At 40.4% G+C, this 19212-nt stretch overlaps 1 protein-coding gene across 2 annotated transcripts in view; it reads left to right on the top strand.

Annotated features, from left to right (window-relative positions):
- The first annotated feature begins 4204 nt into the window (after window positions 1–4204).
- mcama (melanoma cell adhesion molecule a) overlaps window positions 4205–19212 on the top strand; it is a 52986-nt gene continuing 37978 nt past the window's right edge. Inside the window, exon 1 of one of the 2 annotated variants that reach the window (XM_051402298.1) lies at window positions 4205–4363. In XM_051402298.1, the coding sequence (XP_051258258.1) occupies window positions 4300–4363 (64 nt within the window). In that variant the 5' untranslated portion in view covers window positions 4205–4299. The remainder of the gene's footprint in view (window positions 4364–19212) is intronic. The other variant, XM_051402299.1, reaches the window with a different exon arrangement.

The raw sequence follows: 19212 nt of genomic DNA, 5'->3' as shown, positions 1-19212 counted from the left end.
TTATTGTTGAGTTCATACAGGTGCTTTCTCCTCCCTCAGGCCTCAGAAACACCTCACAAATTAAAAGCTATGAGAAGACCACGTAAAGGGTTACCTGTGATTAGAAACAAAGACAGGTTGCTTGTGTGCCAATACAATATTCATGCTGGCTTCCCGGGAAGGAGGTTAAGTAACGCTCCAATGTTAGGCTATTTTAAAAAAAAAATCTTTTTTTTCAAAGGGGTCCCTTGACCTCTGACCTCAAGATATGTGAATGAAAATGGGCTCTATGGGTACCCACGATACAAAATAACATGCAGTGTGTTTTATATGTTATTTTCCTGTATGTATATTTGAATATTTCTGCATACTGAGGTCCGTAGTCAATGTTACCCTCTCCATAAGTCAGTGCCCCACTCGTGCTACCCTGACAGTCAGGACACACTCCAAGATACGATCCATTAGCCTGAACTGTTACATAAATGCTTAATTAAACTCTGGTCGATGTATTTCTTCCTTAATGGGAGTAGATTGGTGCACAGATACACACATACTCGCCAATTTTAGCCACTTTTGTTGGAGAATTTTCTGATTCTAGTATTGGTAGTGAAATAACTCTAGAAACCACCGGGTTAAAATACATCTTAAATAGTCTCACATCCATACAGTGATGCTGAAGTCCATCACAAACAGAAGCTCATTCAGCAATCTGGGGTTCAGTCTCTTTCTCAAGGATGTATCGACATGCCGCTGGGGGTGGGGGGGAGGCGGGGATTGAACCGCCAACCTTCTGATTAATGGATAACGCTCTCTACCTCCTGAGCCACAGCTGCCCACCATCACCACACTCCCATTGTCCCTGCTATATCATGTTCAGAAGCACTTCCTGGTGAACCTACAGGACTCTACAACTGTCCTGTAACCACAATGTTTCCGTCTCCATGTCTAATACCTGTCCTGCTTCCACAGCTGTACGTGTGTGTGTGTGTGTGTGTGTGTGTGTGACGGCGACCGGACAGCTGGGTGACCGAGTGAGTCCAGGAAGCTTTTTCTGCTGCAGCTGTTCGTCAAGGTGACTCTACAGTCGGTGATGGAAACACCAGAAGTCAGCTCACTTTACTGGAGGAAGTCCAGTAAATCCAACCTCCTACCTCCTCACTCTGAACGCCGCATTGTGTGCAGCTTTAGTCCTAATTTATTCCTATTTATTCCAACATAATCCAGGTTGATTTTTAATTAGAAGAATATTAATTAGGCCATGTATTTCCTGTAGAAAATGTGTGGGCGAGCTAGAAAACAGCTGGATGTAGAAACACTAACCTTTATAGGGTTGCTGAGGTGTTTATTACTGCTGGATGATCAGAAGTTGTTGTCTTTTCTTTATAAACACTATTTTTTTCTTTTACACTGTAAAACAGTTAAGAGTTACTTAAGTGATGGAGGAAACTGATCGCCTTAAACCTTTTACAAGTTTATTAAAGATATAAAAGATATTTGATTTGAGTAGTAGTAACTACAAGTATTTATTGTTACGGTAACTTGGCTAAAGTAGGTTAATTGGACTAATTCCAGTCAGTTAATTGAAGTTATTCTCATATGCAGCGTTTCTCCAAACTTATTTAAAATGTGTGAAAAGAATTAATCTGAATAAAGTCAATTAAATGCATCTTCTACCACTAATGTTGAAACATCAAATCTTTACACTTTGGGGGGTCATTAAGGATTATTTAGATGCATAATTGGGCTTTATGATGATAAATAAACTGAAATAAACAGCAGCAATATAATGCTTATATTTTTTATAATGGGATTAACTTAAAGAAAATGATTCACTGGAACAAACTGGAATTATGTCGCCTGTACGTAAAATACTGTGTGTAAGTTCACTAACCAACAAGTGAGGTGCTTCAACAATTAATTTTTGAGTTAAAACTTAATAAAAACTAAAGATAAACAAATAATCATTCCATTGTCGCTAGTAACTTTTCTTTATAATCAAGTAAAGTTTATCCAATGTTGTATATAAGTGAGTGTTGAGCTGCTTTTTAAACTGGCCCACAGCAGTCTGAAGGGAGAGAGAGCCTCCACAACTTCAAAGGCACAGTCTCCTTTAGTTTTAAGCCTGAGGGCGGGGAGGTACAACCAAACGTCTCTCAGTCAGAGGATTAGAGACCAACTGGTGATATAGAGCAGCAGCAGCTCCTTAAGCAGGTGCCTGACTAACCAGAGCTGTAAAAAGTGATCACAAGTCACTAAATAAGTCATAAAGGAGTTGAAACATGTAGAACTAATAATCATCTTGTCCCAGAACTCATAACTTTTGTGGATAAATTCAGTTTTGGGTTCAGGTTTGAGCAAATGTCATAAAACACCACGAGCTGCAAGCTGACTGTATGAGCATGTAGCTAATTAGGTTAATGGTGTTTCTATCACAAAAACAATAAAGTGTTTTTAATTTCACCTTTATTTTACCAGGAAGGCCAGTTGAGATGTGAATGAAATGTAAAATCTCCTTTACGAGAGACCTGGTTATGGTAGCAGCTGCACAAAAGCACAACAACAACACAAAGTACAAAAATCCACAACAAAAACATTAAAAACGTTCTAAAAAACAAAGTCGTCTCAAGAAAACAACCACATTCCTCCGTCGCCACATTGTTTTTGATGCCCTTTAATTCATCAATGGATATAAAAGTGTCTAAATTAGTAAGAAAATGCAGTCTTACCCACATCCGGTCTGCGGACTACACCAAAGCTTTTGGTCCTACTTGCTTTATGTCAGCACATCTGCTATTTAACTATCAGTTAATGACACACATACATCAATAATGGGCCTAATTTAACACCCGGTCCATGAGGATAAAGCACATAGTATCTGTATTTTAGTAAGAGTACTGTCAGAGACTCCCCAGAATTTGACAAATGGTGCTTTTAGGGGAGCTCATGTCTTATTAAGAGGAGCCAAGCTTGCCCTGACTCCCCTTACACCGCCCACATCTGTCATAACTCAGGGTGCATTAAAAAGCAACCAGCTGGAGGAACGCAGCTGATAACTACCAGAGCTGAGACCAAGAAGGGATATACACACACACAGATATACTGCACGTGGTGTAGAGGAGACTCCTCAGTTACTATCACAGTTAACAATCAATCAATCAATCAATCAATCGTCAACATGTGTTTAGTAGTTAACAGTTTGCTGAGCTATGCTTACTGCCTGAGTTAGTTGGAATCAGCAAAGATTTCTCAAGATAGTCAAACTATGCCTTTAATGTAGTTGAGTAAATACAGCTGCATGCTGTTGTTGCTGCCTTCAGAAGACGTTGTTAGTCCATGTTAACGCTCCGCTCTTGTGGTATCCACAACCTCGTAAGTGGAACGTTTGCTGGCGTTTTCAGAGATGATGAAAACGTTGAGTTGTCTCTTCCTTTGTATTTCCTGCACTACATTACCCGCTCGCTAGCTTTCTTACCTGAACGCCAACCGTATTGTGTGCACACAACTTCCCCTGTCATAACCGGGAACTCATGAGCTCCATTTGAAGGCAGCATTTATCACATTTTCTCCACTGGAAAGGCCCTCTGTAGGGAACTTCACCAGGTTTTCTCCACTGAAAAGCAATGCAGGGAGCACTTTATCATGTTTTATCCACTGGACAGGAACCCTAGAGGGCACTTTATTAGGTTTTCTTGCACATTATGCCCCCTCAATGTGCCGCTATCATGTTTTATCTACAATAGGGGCATCTGGAGGGCACATTCTGCCTTTTCTTGTCTTTTTCTTTTACACATGGGGTCACAACCTCCGTTCCCCTCACTGCATGAAAGTTTCAATTCTTCCAAATTAAATTCAGGCCGATGCGTTAATGCATTATTACCATCAACCACTATGGAAATGTAAATAAAGTGCTCCGTTAAGCTGAATTGAGCCAACAGGCCATGTGATTGGGGCTAAAAGGTGTGCAGGCGTGATAAGGTAAAGGCTTATTATCGTGACCTTGAGGACTTTCTACCAAGAAATAGTCCCTGTGTGAATTAGGAGAGGACGTAGTTGGTAGCAGAGGAAAACACTGATAAGCTGCTTCTACCACACACACACACACACACACACACACACACACAAAAGCCCCACAATGGGAGGAGGAGGACCCGCCAGCCTGAGACTTTAATTGAGCTCCCTCCTCCCTCCTTCCTCCCTCCCTCCCTCCTCCTCCTCCTCCTCAGTCTCCTCCGGGCTGCGGGCTAACTTCTCGTCGACACACCACTTCAGTTCACATTATTTCGGACTGGATACGACAAGCAGCAGCAGCAGCCAGAAGACATGGCTTTCCTCCTCAGAACATTTGTACCGCTGTTCCTTCAGGTGTGCGTCCTCAGCTGGAGCGGTGAGTGGAAGTTAACACGCACATTTCTCTCATTTAAAAGCAGTTTAATGAAGGAGGACAGGAGCCAGTGGAGTTTGAATGAGGATACAAGGCGTGTGTGCTCTGCTTCGGATGCTCCAACCGAACCTCTCTCACACTAACGGAGGGTTTTACTTCATTTAAGCACAATTCCCTCGAATAAAAGTGTGTTTTTGCTTCGGTAATGTAACTTAAACCTCTTGTTGATTTAGTGACACTTTTTTAAAGCATCTCTGCTCCTGTTTTTTTTTTGGTTGTTTTCAGTCGAGAGTCGTCGTTAAAACATTAAAGGTGTAATTAATTACTGCGTAGGCTAATTGACGGTCCAATTAACGTACCGACGCGTACCGGCGCTGTAGGCTGTGTCCGAGCACGCATGGGGCATGTGTGTGAGTGTGTGTGTTTTTTTTAAAGGGTTGTGTCTTAAATTGTCTGGATAAGTTATTAAAGGTTTAATAAGACTGCTGTAAACATCTGAGCAACCACAGCGGTTAGACCGCAGGACCGAACTGAGTCCAAAGAGCAGGACATGGTTCAGTGTTTGAGTCTCGGTGATGTTTTTTAAAGTGGGAAATAAAAGCATTGTGATGGAGGAGGATGGCTTTACAGTGGGATACTGGACAATGTGTGTGTGTGTGTGTGTGTGTGTGTGTGTGTTTGCTCCTGTCGTTGTGAGAACCAGCCTATATTCGCATTGTGGTGTGTTTTAAGGAGTTTTAATGGTCAGGAATTGTATGTAGAGATATTTAGTTTGGACTGCAACTAACTATTATTCTCATTTTTAACTAATCTGGATATTACTGTTTGGATTAATGGAGTAATAGTGAAGAAATGGTCAAGGTCAAGTCCTCAAATGTGTTGTTTTGTCAGAACTAGAGACCGAAATCCAAAAATATTCACTTTAGAGTGATGTAGAAGAGAGAAAATGTGCAACGATTACTTAATTAATTGATTGATTCACAAAAAAGAATAAAATGTCAAAAATCTGTGATTTGAGTATTTTCTGGTTTCTTTAGTCCTCTATGACAGTAGTTCCCAACCTGGGGGCCGGGACCCCCACTAGAGGGTGCCAAAGCTTCACAGGGGGTCGCAAGGCCTTCTTGTTTTTTTGTCTTGTTCTTGGGTTTTATGGTACAGTTTTTAATATAATATGAAATTTACATAAAATATGTCACTTAGTCAGTTTGATAAATGATAGAAAAGGTTTCCCTTAACTGGTCTATGATAGTAAACTGAATATCTTTTGGGTTGTGGACAAAACAAGATAATTTCTGACATTTTATGAGCCAAACAACTAATTAATTTATCGTTTTTAGTCATTTTTTAAAGAAAAAACATGTAATTTGTCATTTAGGTCAACTGGTTCCAGCTTGACAACATGATGAATTGCTGATTTTCTCCGTTTTATATCTCTTTTAACAGAATATGTTAATCTGTTTGGACTAAATAACACATGTGAAGATGTCGCCTTGGAGTCTGGGAACTATTTCCTGACACTTTATCGAGCAAAACAATTCATAGATTTCTTTAGAAAACGATCTGCTGTTTAACAGTTAATGTTTGATTAAAGGAGGGAAAAGGCTGTCGGCAGCGAGGTGTGGTAATGCAAATATACAGTAAGACTACGTGTATCAGTGCTTTCTATCAGACAGTATTGACCTTTTCTCATCGTCCATTCAACCGTTTGAAGGAGTCCAACTGGTGCAATGCGAAGTACCAAGTACCGATCCGATATATGTGCGTTAAGGAATAGATGTGCACTGTATGTTGTTATTTTTTAATAAGTGTATGCAAGCCATCGACACATATAAAGATGGACGACATGACAGTTAAACAAAAGTAAAGCCGAAACAACTCTATCGCCCCCTGGTGGTCATAGGTCATAAAAGCTGCTGCCTCCATGTTAGCAGATTAGCTGTGTGAAGATATATAAAAAGAGGAGTTTCACGTGATGATTGAGAGCTGTTGTATGGAGTCAGAGAAGGACGGGTCATGACTTCGCTATCCTGGAGAAAGAAATCCCCAGACGATGCTAACAAGTCTCGTTTTCAGGTGATTATACGCTAATGAAAACACACCTGTGGATATTATATTACATGTCTACCACTAGATCCTCCCTGAAACTTACACACTCGACCTTTAAGGCGGACATCATGTTCACTGCTGGATTACCGAACTCAAGCAAGCTTTACTGTGCGGAATTAAATGTAAACCATCCTCCATCTCCATGTAGCATCTCACAACAGGACAACACTCACTCTGTCTTGACCTTAAACCTCTTTTTTCCCCATAAATCCCTGTTTTTTTACTCCCATCAGCCTTGTCTTAATTGGGTTACCGCCTTTTAATCCTCATCTCCCCTCTACCTCCTCTGGAGACACAGTAAAGCTGTCTGTTTTTGGATTAGGTTGTTGGTTAGCAGTGGAGACCCCCGTGCCTCTAAAGAGCTTCTAAACCTAAAACTGACCTCCTCCCCTAATGGCCCCCCCCAACGAAAAGGCACTTACTCCAATACAATTTGTGGCTAAAAGCATTTCTCCTACGTGGAAATAAACCTAAAACATGTAGCTCAGTTGATGCAACCTCTTATTGATTTCAGCGTTCATCAGTATGATGCTCATGTTGTGTTACAGGAAGGAGCGAGTGGTCCTCGTGCAGTAAATCAGAGCAGCGGCAGAGCTTTTATTTAATTATTTTTACGATGACATTTACAAACAGAAAGTAGACACAAAGAACCGGATTACTTAGTTCACGCCATTGTGGAATATTTTCATCCTTGAATGCATTTCAAGGCTCAGAGAGTCCTTAAAGTAGGATTTATTTTGTTGTGTAAAATCTAAAAAATGGAAGACAGGCGCCTTTTTATCAACTAGATAAAAGCCCAGAATGATGGGATGACAGTAAATTAGGGTTATTTATGTATCTCACCCAAATGATTCAATGCATATTTAGTTTAATTGATTGTACGGATGGAATGAATCTGATATTATCGCGATTAAAACACTCGATAAGTTTATCGTGATGAATTTGTATCATCAGGAATTGTTGATTTCCTGATGTTTACTGTATATAAAAGTAATTAGTTACTAAGTAAAGTCATTTTTATCTACTTCCTTTCTCTTATTATTGCAAACAGTTGATCAGTTATATTATTTTAGTGTCACTGTGGGACAAATTAATCTAGTTATTAATACACCCGACCACCGGAGGGCAGCAACGAGTAGAGTTTCTACCTGTTAGCTACACTTATTGTCTTGGTTAGTAGAACGGAGGATTTAGTAGCAGACGGACAGATGTAAACATTAACTGAGCTATGCTGCAGTAGTTAGTTAATAAATATTTTTATAATATTATTAATGCAGGCGACAATAAATGTATCATACAAGATGAAACACAACAGAATTAAACAAGAATTAAACACGGGATCCGTTCAATGATTCATATTATAAGACAGTACCAATACATAAGGAACTAAAATAAACATATATATAACATTTAGAAATGTAATTTAATATTCATAGGTATGTCTTTTACACTATATTATATTAAACGTAATGTTTTAGTTTTACACAGTTTGTGTGACGCTTTTCAACACAAAAGTAATTCAGTTCATTATTGGTTGTGATTTATATGTAGACGGTAGATTTATTATTCTGATTAAATTAAAAATGAAAAATTCAATTCAATTACTCAAACTGCCACTTTAATGATTGAGATATTCAAATTGTTTTTGACCACAAGGTCAGACAGCGTAAATAGGAAACTACCCTTATTTCAATGTGATGAATTAACTTTGCTGCGTATGAACCACAATACTTTTAGGGTTGTGACCAACATAGATTATATTTAACTATCGATCTATGAATGTTTAATCTGATTCTTTGTCTCATTAACTCATTCTTTGATCTGATTATGTTGGACTTCCTCCACTAGGGACTACAATCTCATCATTGATTAACCAAAAGATATTCAGTTTACTGTCACAGAGGATTAAAGAAACAAGAAAATATTCACATTTGAGAGGCTGAAATCAGAGAATTTTAACCTTTTTTCCTTAAAAAATGACTCAAAACGATTATTTGAATATTAAAATAGTTGACGATTGATGTAATAGTTGACAGCTAACTGACTTATTGTTGCAACTCTACTTATATTTGTATTATATATAGGAACCTGGGGGTGGGGATGCCCACTAGGGGTCGCCAAAGCTTCATGAGGGGGTCGCGAGACCTCCTTGATTTTAATGCGTGTAAGAAAGCGTAAAAAATAAATAAAGTTAGGCCGATATCTCAGCAATTTCGTTCATTTCTGTGAAGAAAAGTAAATTCCAGTTCACTGTTTGGGTTCATTGTACAGTTTTTAATATAATATGAAATATCCATAAAAATATGGGTTTTTTAACGGTTTATTAAATGTTAGAAAAGTGTTCAATGTTAGTGTGTTAAGACCTCCTTAATCATTCACTCTTAACCTGATAAGATAACGTAGAGTAGTAGTAAAGTAGTGAAGTATCCAAACATGAGTCATAAGGTATCCCAGTGAGTCAGACTCCTTGTGTAAATAACGGCTGGTCTCCCTGACCTCTTCTTCATCCGTCTCTGAGAAATGCCTCCGCTCTGCTGCCGGGCTCGTCTGAATGTAGCAGGAAGTGTGCAGCTGTTGGCTGCAGTTGTTCATGTGGGATTAGTGCATTTGCCTGAGTGATAGCCGCCCTGACAGCCACATAATCTAATGTATTGGCTCATTGTTTTCATTAAAGAGAGTGCGCTGTTTGATCCCTGTGGTATTATAATGAACGCTGCCTCGCTATATAGTGGTGGGCATATTGTAAGCTAATTCAACTAACATGTATGTCAGTGCAGTAAACAGTCGGATACTTTAAATCACTCTTTCCTTTTACTGATTATTCAAGCTTGGGAGCTTTTGTCGGCATGCATTCATCGGTGTCAGCTACACACGCACGCTTGGTTAAAGTGAAAGAAAGATGGTTTTTATGTGTTAAATGTAAAAAAAAAAAAGTCATTGTTTCAGTGTTGATTTGTTCAACCAAGACCACCATCTTCCTCTAACACAGTGGTAACCCAATCTTTTCCATAATGGACCCCATGGTTTGGATGGATTTTGAGCAGATTATTTTCTGTTTAGGGAACATTTTATACAATTATCTGCCTGTATTATGTATTTTTATTATAATTTTTAACAATTCACAGGCTTCTTTTATTGAAAAATTCCGTGTTTTTTATTGTACCTGGAGCTTGGCCATTGTTCAATTAGATTAGTTATATTTACTTTTCTTCACAGAAATGAACCAAATGCTGAGCTATAGGCCTACTGGAAACATCTGCTCTAACCCAGGTGTAAGCAGCCTGCGGCTCTGCTGCCACATGCAGCTCTTTAGCCCTCTCCAGTGGCTTCCTGTAACTGTGACAAAAATTTGGGATGTAAAAACAGATGAAAATGATGCCGAAATAACTACATCATGATGCCGATTTTTAAAACGTCTGAATTCATGCTTTGTCGGGTCTGTGCGCAAGACGACGAGCAAATAACTTTAAAAATGCTTGTTTACTGAATGGAGTTTGGATCGAGGAGGGCTATGCAAACTTAGTTCATAGTAAAAGTAAAACCGATAGCTAGAAATAAAGCAACAGACACATATTTTAAGATCTTACCAGGTACTCCAACTTCCTCTCTTCCATGTCTCCAAGCAGTCTTCTTTCCCGTCCGCTCTCTGTATGTATATAAAATATTCTGTCTGGCTGCACACAGACAGCTACAAGTGGAGGTTGCACCTCTGTAGCTCTCAGCAGACTAGTTGAGAAGTGAAGATAAATCCACTTTTTAATCCCAAAAGTTGGCTTACAGATATGTTTTGCGGCTCAGGGCAGATTTATTTTGGGGCCAAAAATGTCTCTTATGTCCTCTTAGGTTTCTGACTCCGGCTCTGACCTTACCACAATGCTTTGATTTGCCTCATTAAAATGTTCCTCATGCCTTAGTTGCAGCAGTGGATATTGTTGGAAAACAAATTAAGCATTTTGCAGATCTGTTCAGTCTGAATGTTCCCCTGTTCTGTTGATATCGAGCGGCATTGTGTTTCCTACAAAACAGAGACAGAGACAGAGTGTATTGAAGGGTGCAACAACACAATTTATCTTCTTTTGCTATAAAACAGAGGCGGGATTCAAAGCATGCATTGATTTCTAAGTAAAAGTTAAAGATTGCCGCCTTAAATCTGTGAAATCTTTCTGCTGAGCTGCTTCAAATTGACTAAAACTGACAAAAAATTATAATTTTGTTTCCATTTACCTCTTCTTAAAAAGCACAGCGGGGTTTTTTAGGTGGTGTTTGTGGTTTTGTTTAAAGCCTGCACATGCTTTGAACATCCAAGATGTGTTTTAGAAAAATCAAAGCCGGAGCTGTTGAGCTGGCAGGAGCAGAGCTGACATCCACCCTTAAGCCTAAAAACTGAAGGATTTTTTCAAGAGCCTCGTCTTGCGTGTCTGCTGTATCTCTGCAGTCGGTGGATCGGTTGATGTTTGAGTGGGATTTTATATCCAACAGCTGCCTCTGTAGTTTGATCCCTGGGCCTTCTGGGAGGGAGTTTCTCATGTATTGACTACCTTTCTGGTGCTGAAGAACTCTCCAAAACTAGTGCTAAAGTGTAGTATCAGAAACAGTGTCTTCAGCCTCACACTGACTTTATTTCTGTATTTGTTTTTTTAAAGTGTTGAAAGTGCTGCAGGCTTCCACATCACAGTTTTTCCCTGTCGTGCTGGGAGAGTGCTGAGAGGGTTATTTCTTAAAAGCCTCTTTGAATCTCAAATATTGGATTTGGCTGCACTGCTTGCACCGGATTGATTATTTGTATACAGTATTGTAAGAGCAGTGTGATGAATGTGGTTTCAGCTACACAACCACGTTAACGCCGTAATATCTGTCTGTGCTTAAAGGTCGCAGCTTGTGATGGTGGACCTTAAACGTACAGTATGTCATTTCTGCCACTACTGCGAAGTTTGATGACGTTGTGAAGCAGCGTAGGATCATGGGAGTCATTGCAGTCAGCTTCTCCCTGTTGGGATTCCTTCAGTGTTCATGGTTCAGGAGGTTTCTCCTGGGGGCCCAGTTACCCACAGAGGTCTCCTCCTCTCCAAAACAAACCACTAAAAACACTGAATAAAGCAGTTCCACCTTAAAAATCACTGCTTCTCCCACGCTGTTGGACAGACAAAGGACGTCCCGGAGGGGCTGCGAGCCGAGCTGCTGCTAACGTTAGCTCAGCTTGTTTCTCTGATAACTTAAGATCCAGACGTCCGATGACTAAAATCCTTCATCCGGTTCAAATCTAGAGTTAAAAAGCACCAAGATCTAAACAGTGGATGGTAACAATGTGGCTTCAAACTGGATAAACAGTCAATGTATGACAGCTTCTGGCAGACAACCACAACGCTGACGCAGGCACAAAGGGGATATGACGCCAGGCGACCGGTGAAACGCAGCGTTACCTGAATAAAATGACAGATTTCTCTGAGTTTGAACGTTGTTGGAAACATTTTGAGATAAAGTAAGAACTCAACTACATATAGAACATAGAGCCAGAGTTTATAGACATTTTATTGCAGAAACTTTACATATTAGAGCTTTAATATCCTGATATGATTCGACAGCGTAAAGTAAATGAAGCAATCTGATGGCCAAATGATCATTAAGTCGAGTGTCTTTTTGTCCTGCTTCCATAAATATACTACAGCGAGATCAGGCATATATTTTTAGTGATGTGTACGTGTGTATGTGGAATAAGACTGTGCTGTTTCCTTTGTTTTATAAGAAGTAGTATTTCAGTCTTTGGCAGATTTGTGTTGAAACTCTGCACAGCAAAATTGGCCATCTGTACGCGTCGTCCCTTCATATTTAGAAGGCCCATCTGTGGGACACATGGCACTCTCATGGGCCACAATCCAGGTCCTGGCAGCGGTCCCATCAGTACCAGAGGGAGAGAAAAAAACCAAAAAAAACCCTCCAGTATCGCCTTCATTGAGAAGCTTTTCCTTCCTCCTTTTTTTTTTTCTTTCTCCCTCTTTGGTCTGCAAACAGAGCTTAACCAGCAGCTGCACACACCTGACGCCCAATCCATCGGACAAGGCACATTCTGCTGTGGGGGGCAACAAGCAGGGGCTCGCGTTACAGAGAAATCGAACACCACAATGGTCTTCGCCTCATTCCCGCCGTTTCTGAGCCGTGTCACACCCTCCCTCCCCCACCAACCTCCCATCCTGCGTCTCCTCCTCACACACCTCTCTCATGCCCCCTTTTTTTCTCTTTCTGAGCGCAGTGGATGGAGCCTGGGAATATTTACTTTGCTCTTGTTGTCAACAGTTCGGACTGACACAGCAGCAGCACACAGGAAGGATCTGTACTCAGATAAAGGGTGGGATTCACTGTGTGATACAAGAGCTCACCGTCTTTACTCTGTTTAATATTCAAATGGTCTTGAATATTTGTGTAACATTTAAGCTCATTCAGCTCTGATTAATGCTGGCACTATATGACACACCACCCACACTGGAGGGCCTGTCTTCGCTAACTGGAAGGCTCTCGTGTCCAAACCAGCAAGCACAAGAGATCCTGATGCCAAACACATTTCAGAACAGTTTATTTTTTGGCTCTAAAAAGGTGTTTTTCTGTCTACCTGGCATTATAAAAGCTGATGCAACCCAGATCATTGCAGTGAAATACACATTTGCACATTTTGTGAGATGTAATGTTGAAAAAAATTGGAAATGAAAGTTTGAAAAGACGGTGGCTCCTTCAAACCGGCTGCATATTTGTTTTAATCTGTATTTTTATGATTGATCCCTGATTGGATTTGATTTTAAAGGACCAAGATTGTTTAAATTGACAATGGTAACCGCGTCTAGCTCCTTCAAACTTCTCTACATGTTTGTTTTTCATCTGCTGTTTCAGTCTGCTGTTCCCTCGGGGTGCAGAGGACCAAGATGTTCACCTGAATGCCTACGAAAAATCTTTAATAGATAGAACTGTTCTGTGATGACGAAATGCAACTACTGATTGATTAAGCTAGTTAGTATTAGTAATATTACAACGACACTAATGTCTATGTAATATGTAAAATCTGAATAACGCTAAGATCGTCATCCATATACGGTACCTTCATCAGTGCCTGGGGTCTTGACACTGCAGTAATGGCGGTATAAACAAGATCAGAGAATTGTCAGAGCAAATATCATCAGTTAAGAAAGAGTCAAACAATCAAAAGATGACAGTTTTATCAAAGAAGTCTGGCGGTTTTGGAGAGAGGGATCACTAACTGTGATACGAGTAAAAAAACAGTAATTAACTAAAATGATGACATTGTTACTGTACATTTATATTTCTACTGCAGTTTCTTGTTACTTATTGGCTGACACATAATATCAGCCAATATCTTTAATACACAAAAGGTCCAAATGGAGCTGGATTATATAGAAATTTAAATAATATTCAAACGTTTTTGACATTTATTTATATTGTTTGTCAACCAAACATAACATTTCCTGTAATATCGAGACCTCAGGGTCATATTGAACTCCTATAACCTCCTGGTGGGTGGTAAACACAGGTTCCCCCTTTAAATCCTCAGGCGTTGAGGTGTGTATGAAATGTGACCACAGCACTATGTCACTGCTTGGACGTCTCACTTGTAACTTTAAGTCAGTCGTCTGGTAATGGATACGAGAAATGTGTCTCTTTGGGAACAATGCACATGCCACCGACTTGTCTCCGGTATTTGCTCGAGGCTTCCCTCTAAGACCACGTCATTGTCCGGAGGAATGTCACGTCCTCTGATTTCTTTTGCTCTCAGCGTTTATGTCAAAGCTTCCAAAACCCAACCGATGTGTCAGCGTCAGCCGCAAAGACATATAGTTCATCGCCAGGATAAAGTTGCAGCGTGATATCCGATGACGAAACAGAACAGAAGAGTAAACACAACAGGTAACGTCTGTATTTTTCCAGACATGGAAGAGCTTTGAGATTTGATTTATTTCGACAGCCAACAAAAATAAGTCCACATTGTTTTCAACCAAAGACACTTGAGACAGGAGTGGGGACGCCACTTTCAGAACAATTTGAATTTGCTGTTTCACATTTTAGCACAAATATAAGAGTTTATTTTATTATTTTTTTGAAACACAATGAGGGAAATAACAGTAACAGACAAACAGTTACAGTAGTTAAGAGTAGAAAAACAAACAAAAACAAGATAAACAAAATGAAAAGACATGTAAAAAATGATGCAATGTATGTTAGAGCATAATTTACCTTGTATACAGAAGGGGAGAAAAAGAAAAGAAAACCACAACAAAATAAAATAATAATAATAAAATGGTAACCAGCCCCATTAGCAGTGCATGATCCTTCTGTTCCAGGAAATAACTGATAGTATAATCACCTGAAACTAAGAATGAGTTGTTTCTATCTATAGAGAGAGCGGGTCCTCTTCTACGGAGACCACCATGTTTCTACAGTAGCCCAGAACGGACAAAGCAAACACTGTAGTTTAGCTAGATGCCACTAAATCCTGCACACTGGTCCTTTAAAGCCATGTTTACCATCCACTGTTTAGATCTTGGTGCTTTTTAACTCTAGATTTGAACCGGATGAAGGATTTTAGTCATTGGACGTCTGGATCTTAAGTTATCAGAGAAACAAGCTGAGCTAACGTTAGCAGCAGCTCGTCCTTTGTCTGTCCAACAGCGTGGGAGAAGCAGTGATTGTTAAGGTGGAACTGCTTTATTCAGTGTGTTTAGTGGTTTGTTCTGTGGATAATTGGGCTCCCGGTAGAAACCTCCTGAACGGTGAACACTGAAGGAATCCTAACTCCTGGTGAAGACAACAACTCCCATGATCCCACACTGCGTCACCACCTCGTCAAACTTCATCTTTTGTTATTGTTTAGATGTGAGAGCCCCAGTAGCAGCAGAAATTCCATATTTTACATTTAAGATACATCTGAGAACCACATTTGTCATCCTTACTTCAGATAAGTAAAGATGCCTTTAGCGTATCACATTATTAGACAAATAATTAATCCATTTTCTTCACGCTCATCCAGTAGCTCACAATATTTTGGCACCGTGCCAGTGAGTTTCCTGTCACGTCAACTTGCGTTCACATCTGTTGTCGAATTAAAATGAAGTCGGCTTTAAATTCAGGCTGACTTTGATGGGGAAAAGACATCTCTTCGTTCGGCGTGTACATGTGCGCGTGAATATTCATGACGACCTTCCGGGGCTAACGAGTGCGACTTTCATGGCGTTTGCGCTCTGGCGCTAATGGGCTGTGCCATGCCTCGGATCTGGCATACATCTGGCAGTGTTTTTTTTTTTTTTCCTGATTAGTCTGTTCATTAGAATAAAGCCAGCGAGCAGCTATAGGTTTCTGACTCCTTCTGTTAACACCCTCAAGTTTGTGTGAGGGAGTGGAGGCGATGTCTGTGGATGACATTAGGCACAGAGCGGGATTACAGAGTGTCGGTGTCTGTAAATGTTCTCCCAACCGCCGGAGGCTCAACCATCAGCGCGATGGTAGAGGGCCAGATTTAACTCACATTTCATGCTTTGTGTGGGACTCTCCCCCCTTTAGCTGATTCAGAGTGTAGGCCTAATTATTTCTGTCTCTTTCTGTTGTTCAGTTAGTGGTTGCGAGGCATTTGTTTGGCAGATCCCCCCCAGAGGGCTCATCTCTTTGTTTAAGTGTCCCTCAGGAGAAGCAAGCGAGGCAGAAAACCAGCAGCAACTGTTGATCGGACGGAGGAATTCGTCTCGAATATTTCCACTCGCTCTGTTTCTCTGCATCACTGTAACACAAGTAGGATTACAAATATATTCATATTTTTAACTGTAGATTCATCAGCAGATTCTTTTTGGGATTCACTGATACATCGTTTGGTCTGTAAGAAGTAAAGAAATCACAATTTTACCGAACCCGAGGAGTCCCAAACATATTGAGTTTATAATCATAGAAGACAAAGAAACTATTCACATTTCAGAAGCTGAAAATAGTGTTTTTTATGATTACTTAATTTTACTTATACTTGGTATATCAAGTATTTTAAATTGTAAGTGTGTAAATTAAAGGTCCAATGTGTAACATTCAGGCAGTTCATTTGGCAGAAATTGAAAATAATATTCACAGGTATGTTTTCATTAGTGTTTAATCACCTGAAAATAAGAGGATTTATTGGCATCTAACGGTAATTTTGCATGAGCCTAACAGCACACTGAGTATCCTCATATAAGCCTTCTCTTTCTATACGTCCTAAAGAAAAACACAACAAAACAATCAAAGTAACAACTCGATTTTGTTCATCCAATGTTGTATGTATATCACACAAGAACCTTTACTACTTAAAATAGTCTCTAACCATTTGACTTCAATCTGAATCTGTCAACTCAAATAGTAACCCTGATCTATCCGGATGCAGCCAGTAGCTCAACCCAGCCCTGCTTCTTACTGCGCTCGGCATCAAACTCGTGACAGATCGACTCGATGTTTGGTCAAAACATACTGTACGTTATAAATAAGAATGAGAACCTCGTATTTATACAGTCTGGATGCATTCATTGGCCTCCATTCACCTACCAGAAGTCAGAGAGTAGACGTGTGGGAGGACTTTTCAACAGATGCCTGGCAGTTTTGAAGTGAGCTGAATCTGAATGAAAAGATCAAACGTATGTGTGTCTCTCTCGAACTGTGAACGTCGGATTCCACAGCGTGCAGATGGAGTAAGATGAGCTTTTTCTGGGCGTAGTATGGTCGCGTAATAACAAGAGTTTTTGCACGGTGGCTTCACGGCGGGCTTTGTTGTGAACTGTCACAGATCCTGGCGCGGGACGTGATAACAGGCTTTGTTCACAGATAAGAATCAGACAGTGAAGGGTGATGTCCGAGTCGCAGACAGGATTTATTAAGGAGTCTCGGTGCAGAGTTGACTTTCGGGGGCAATTTAGCGTCTGCCAGACGCTGTCAGTGTCTTTTGAAGATGTGTCTGATGAAAGCTGTAATGTGATCTACCTCTGCAGCTCGAGTTTAGGGTCTGGAATCCGCCCCATGGGGGCTTCTTCTACAACTGCAATTTTAGAATAAAGACGTGTCAAGGCTCCAGACTGACACCATCCAATGCACTTTAAAAACTGGATTAAAGACTCTGAATGTGGCCTCGGTTCAGGATGATAAAGATAAAGGCTGTGGGCTTCCTGGTTGATGTGCGATAAAGAGTTCAGTATCAAAGTCACCAGTAACAACAACAACAACAACAACAACAATAATAATAACTTTATTGGTGTAATTTGTTGCACATACACAGAAAACAGTAGAAAGTAAAGAATAAGATTAAAGGAAATACACCAACACAGATGCTATCAAAGAGATTAGAAACATAACACAGATAAAACGTAATACATAGCAGTGTGTGCAAAAGTAAAAAAATAATACTGAATACAAACAAAGAGAGCAAAATGATTTTAACCAACATTCAATCAATTTAAGCCTGAATACAACTCAAGAAGTCTTTGAACTACTTCTACTGGATCTCAGGATCTAACAAATGTGAAGGTTTAGTAAATAAATCAGTTGCTGTAATCACCTTAACCTCTCTCCACCTCTCCCTCTCTCCACCTCTCCCTCTCTCCACCTCTCCCTCTCTACTGCAGTCCACCTCCTGGTTGCACGGCCCATGGAGCAGCAGTGAGTGATAGTTTAGCATTAAAGCTAATGTCAAAGTAGAAATAAAGAAGCCTGACAATGACACCAGAATGCGGCAGAGACTCTATCTCAGGATATTACGCGCTTTGCCCACGTTTGGCGCTTGGCGGTTGTTAATTTCCTGCTTGTAATTGGATTTATTTTAAGCTAGTTTTCTGTAATTCTTAAAAAAACAAACAAAAACAAAGTGTCAGACGTATCTGGAAGTTCTTCTGCTGACAATTTAAAACATGAAATCAACGGTTGGGAGGAATTTGAAGCTGGGGAAAAAAAAAAAACTTGAATCAAAACCAAATGAAGACATTATGCGTACTGTGCTGGATTATCTCGCTCGCTGGCAGCCGCCCGCTTTACGCTCCAAACAAATTAAAATGGATGAGTTATTACAGGCAGAATGGTACGTGACCAAAATAAAAACCCCCCAGCACATTTGGGTTTAACTGCTGCGGCCTATCTGTGCTGTCTGTCTGTCCATACATTGAACTGTGCTGTGATTGTTGATAGGAACACTTTCCCTTCTGGAGCGGTAGAAGGACTCGATGCTGTTTCTTTGACTCCATAATGGTCTTTGTGTTCTGGGGAGTCGTTCGTGGCTCTGCCCGAATGCACCTCTCAGCTGTGACAGCAGCAGAACCTCGCAGCGTCCCTCGAGGTGGAGACGAGAACATGAATCTTATCTTAGCCACCGTAGTTTCCTCTGACATCATCAGAGCCTGGTGCCAGACTGCAGACTCTCCACGTTGAGAGGAGTCATTCGAGGTGGCTCGGGCTGGCATCTGGCAGAGTTACCCCCCCCCCGCGCGCCCCCAACGGAGGCTGCAGGACCTGGAGGAGGCTGCCGTCTGGGCGGGTGACCCTGACCTGGATAAGTGACTGAGAATGGTGGCAGAGGCAGAGTGTGCTATTGTAACGCTGAGGAAGCTCCATATCGAGTGAGATGTTGTTAGTTTTTTTGGTCTGACAATGTGACTTTGTTACAGGAAGTTTACATTTTCAGGTTATTAGCAGGAAATACACATTTTGTTATCTTTTTTTTATGTTTTATGTTTTTATTTGCAGCACAAAGT

The sequence above is a fragment of the Dicentrarchus labrax genome, unplaced genomic scaffold, assembly GCF_905237075.1.
Source record: "Dicentrarchus labrax unplaced genomic scaffold, dlabrax2021, whole genome shotgun sequence".
NCBI lineage: Eukaryota > Metazoa > Chordata > Actinopteri > Moronidae > Dicentrarchus > Dicentrarchus labrax.
This window is presented reverse-complemented; position numbering and strand designations above follow the sequence as displayed.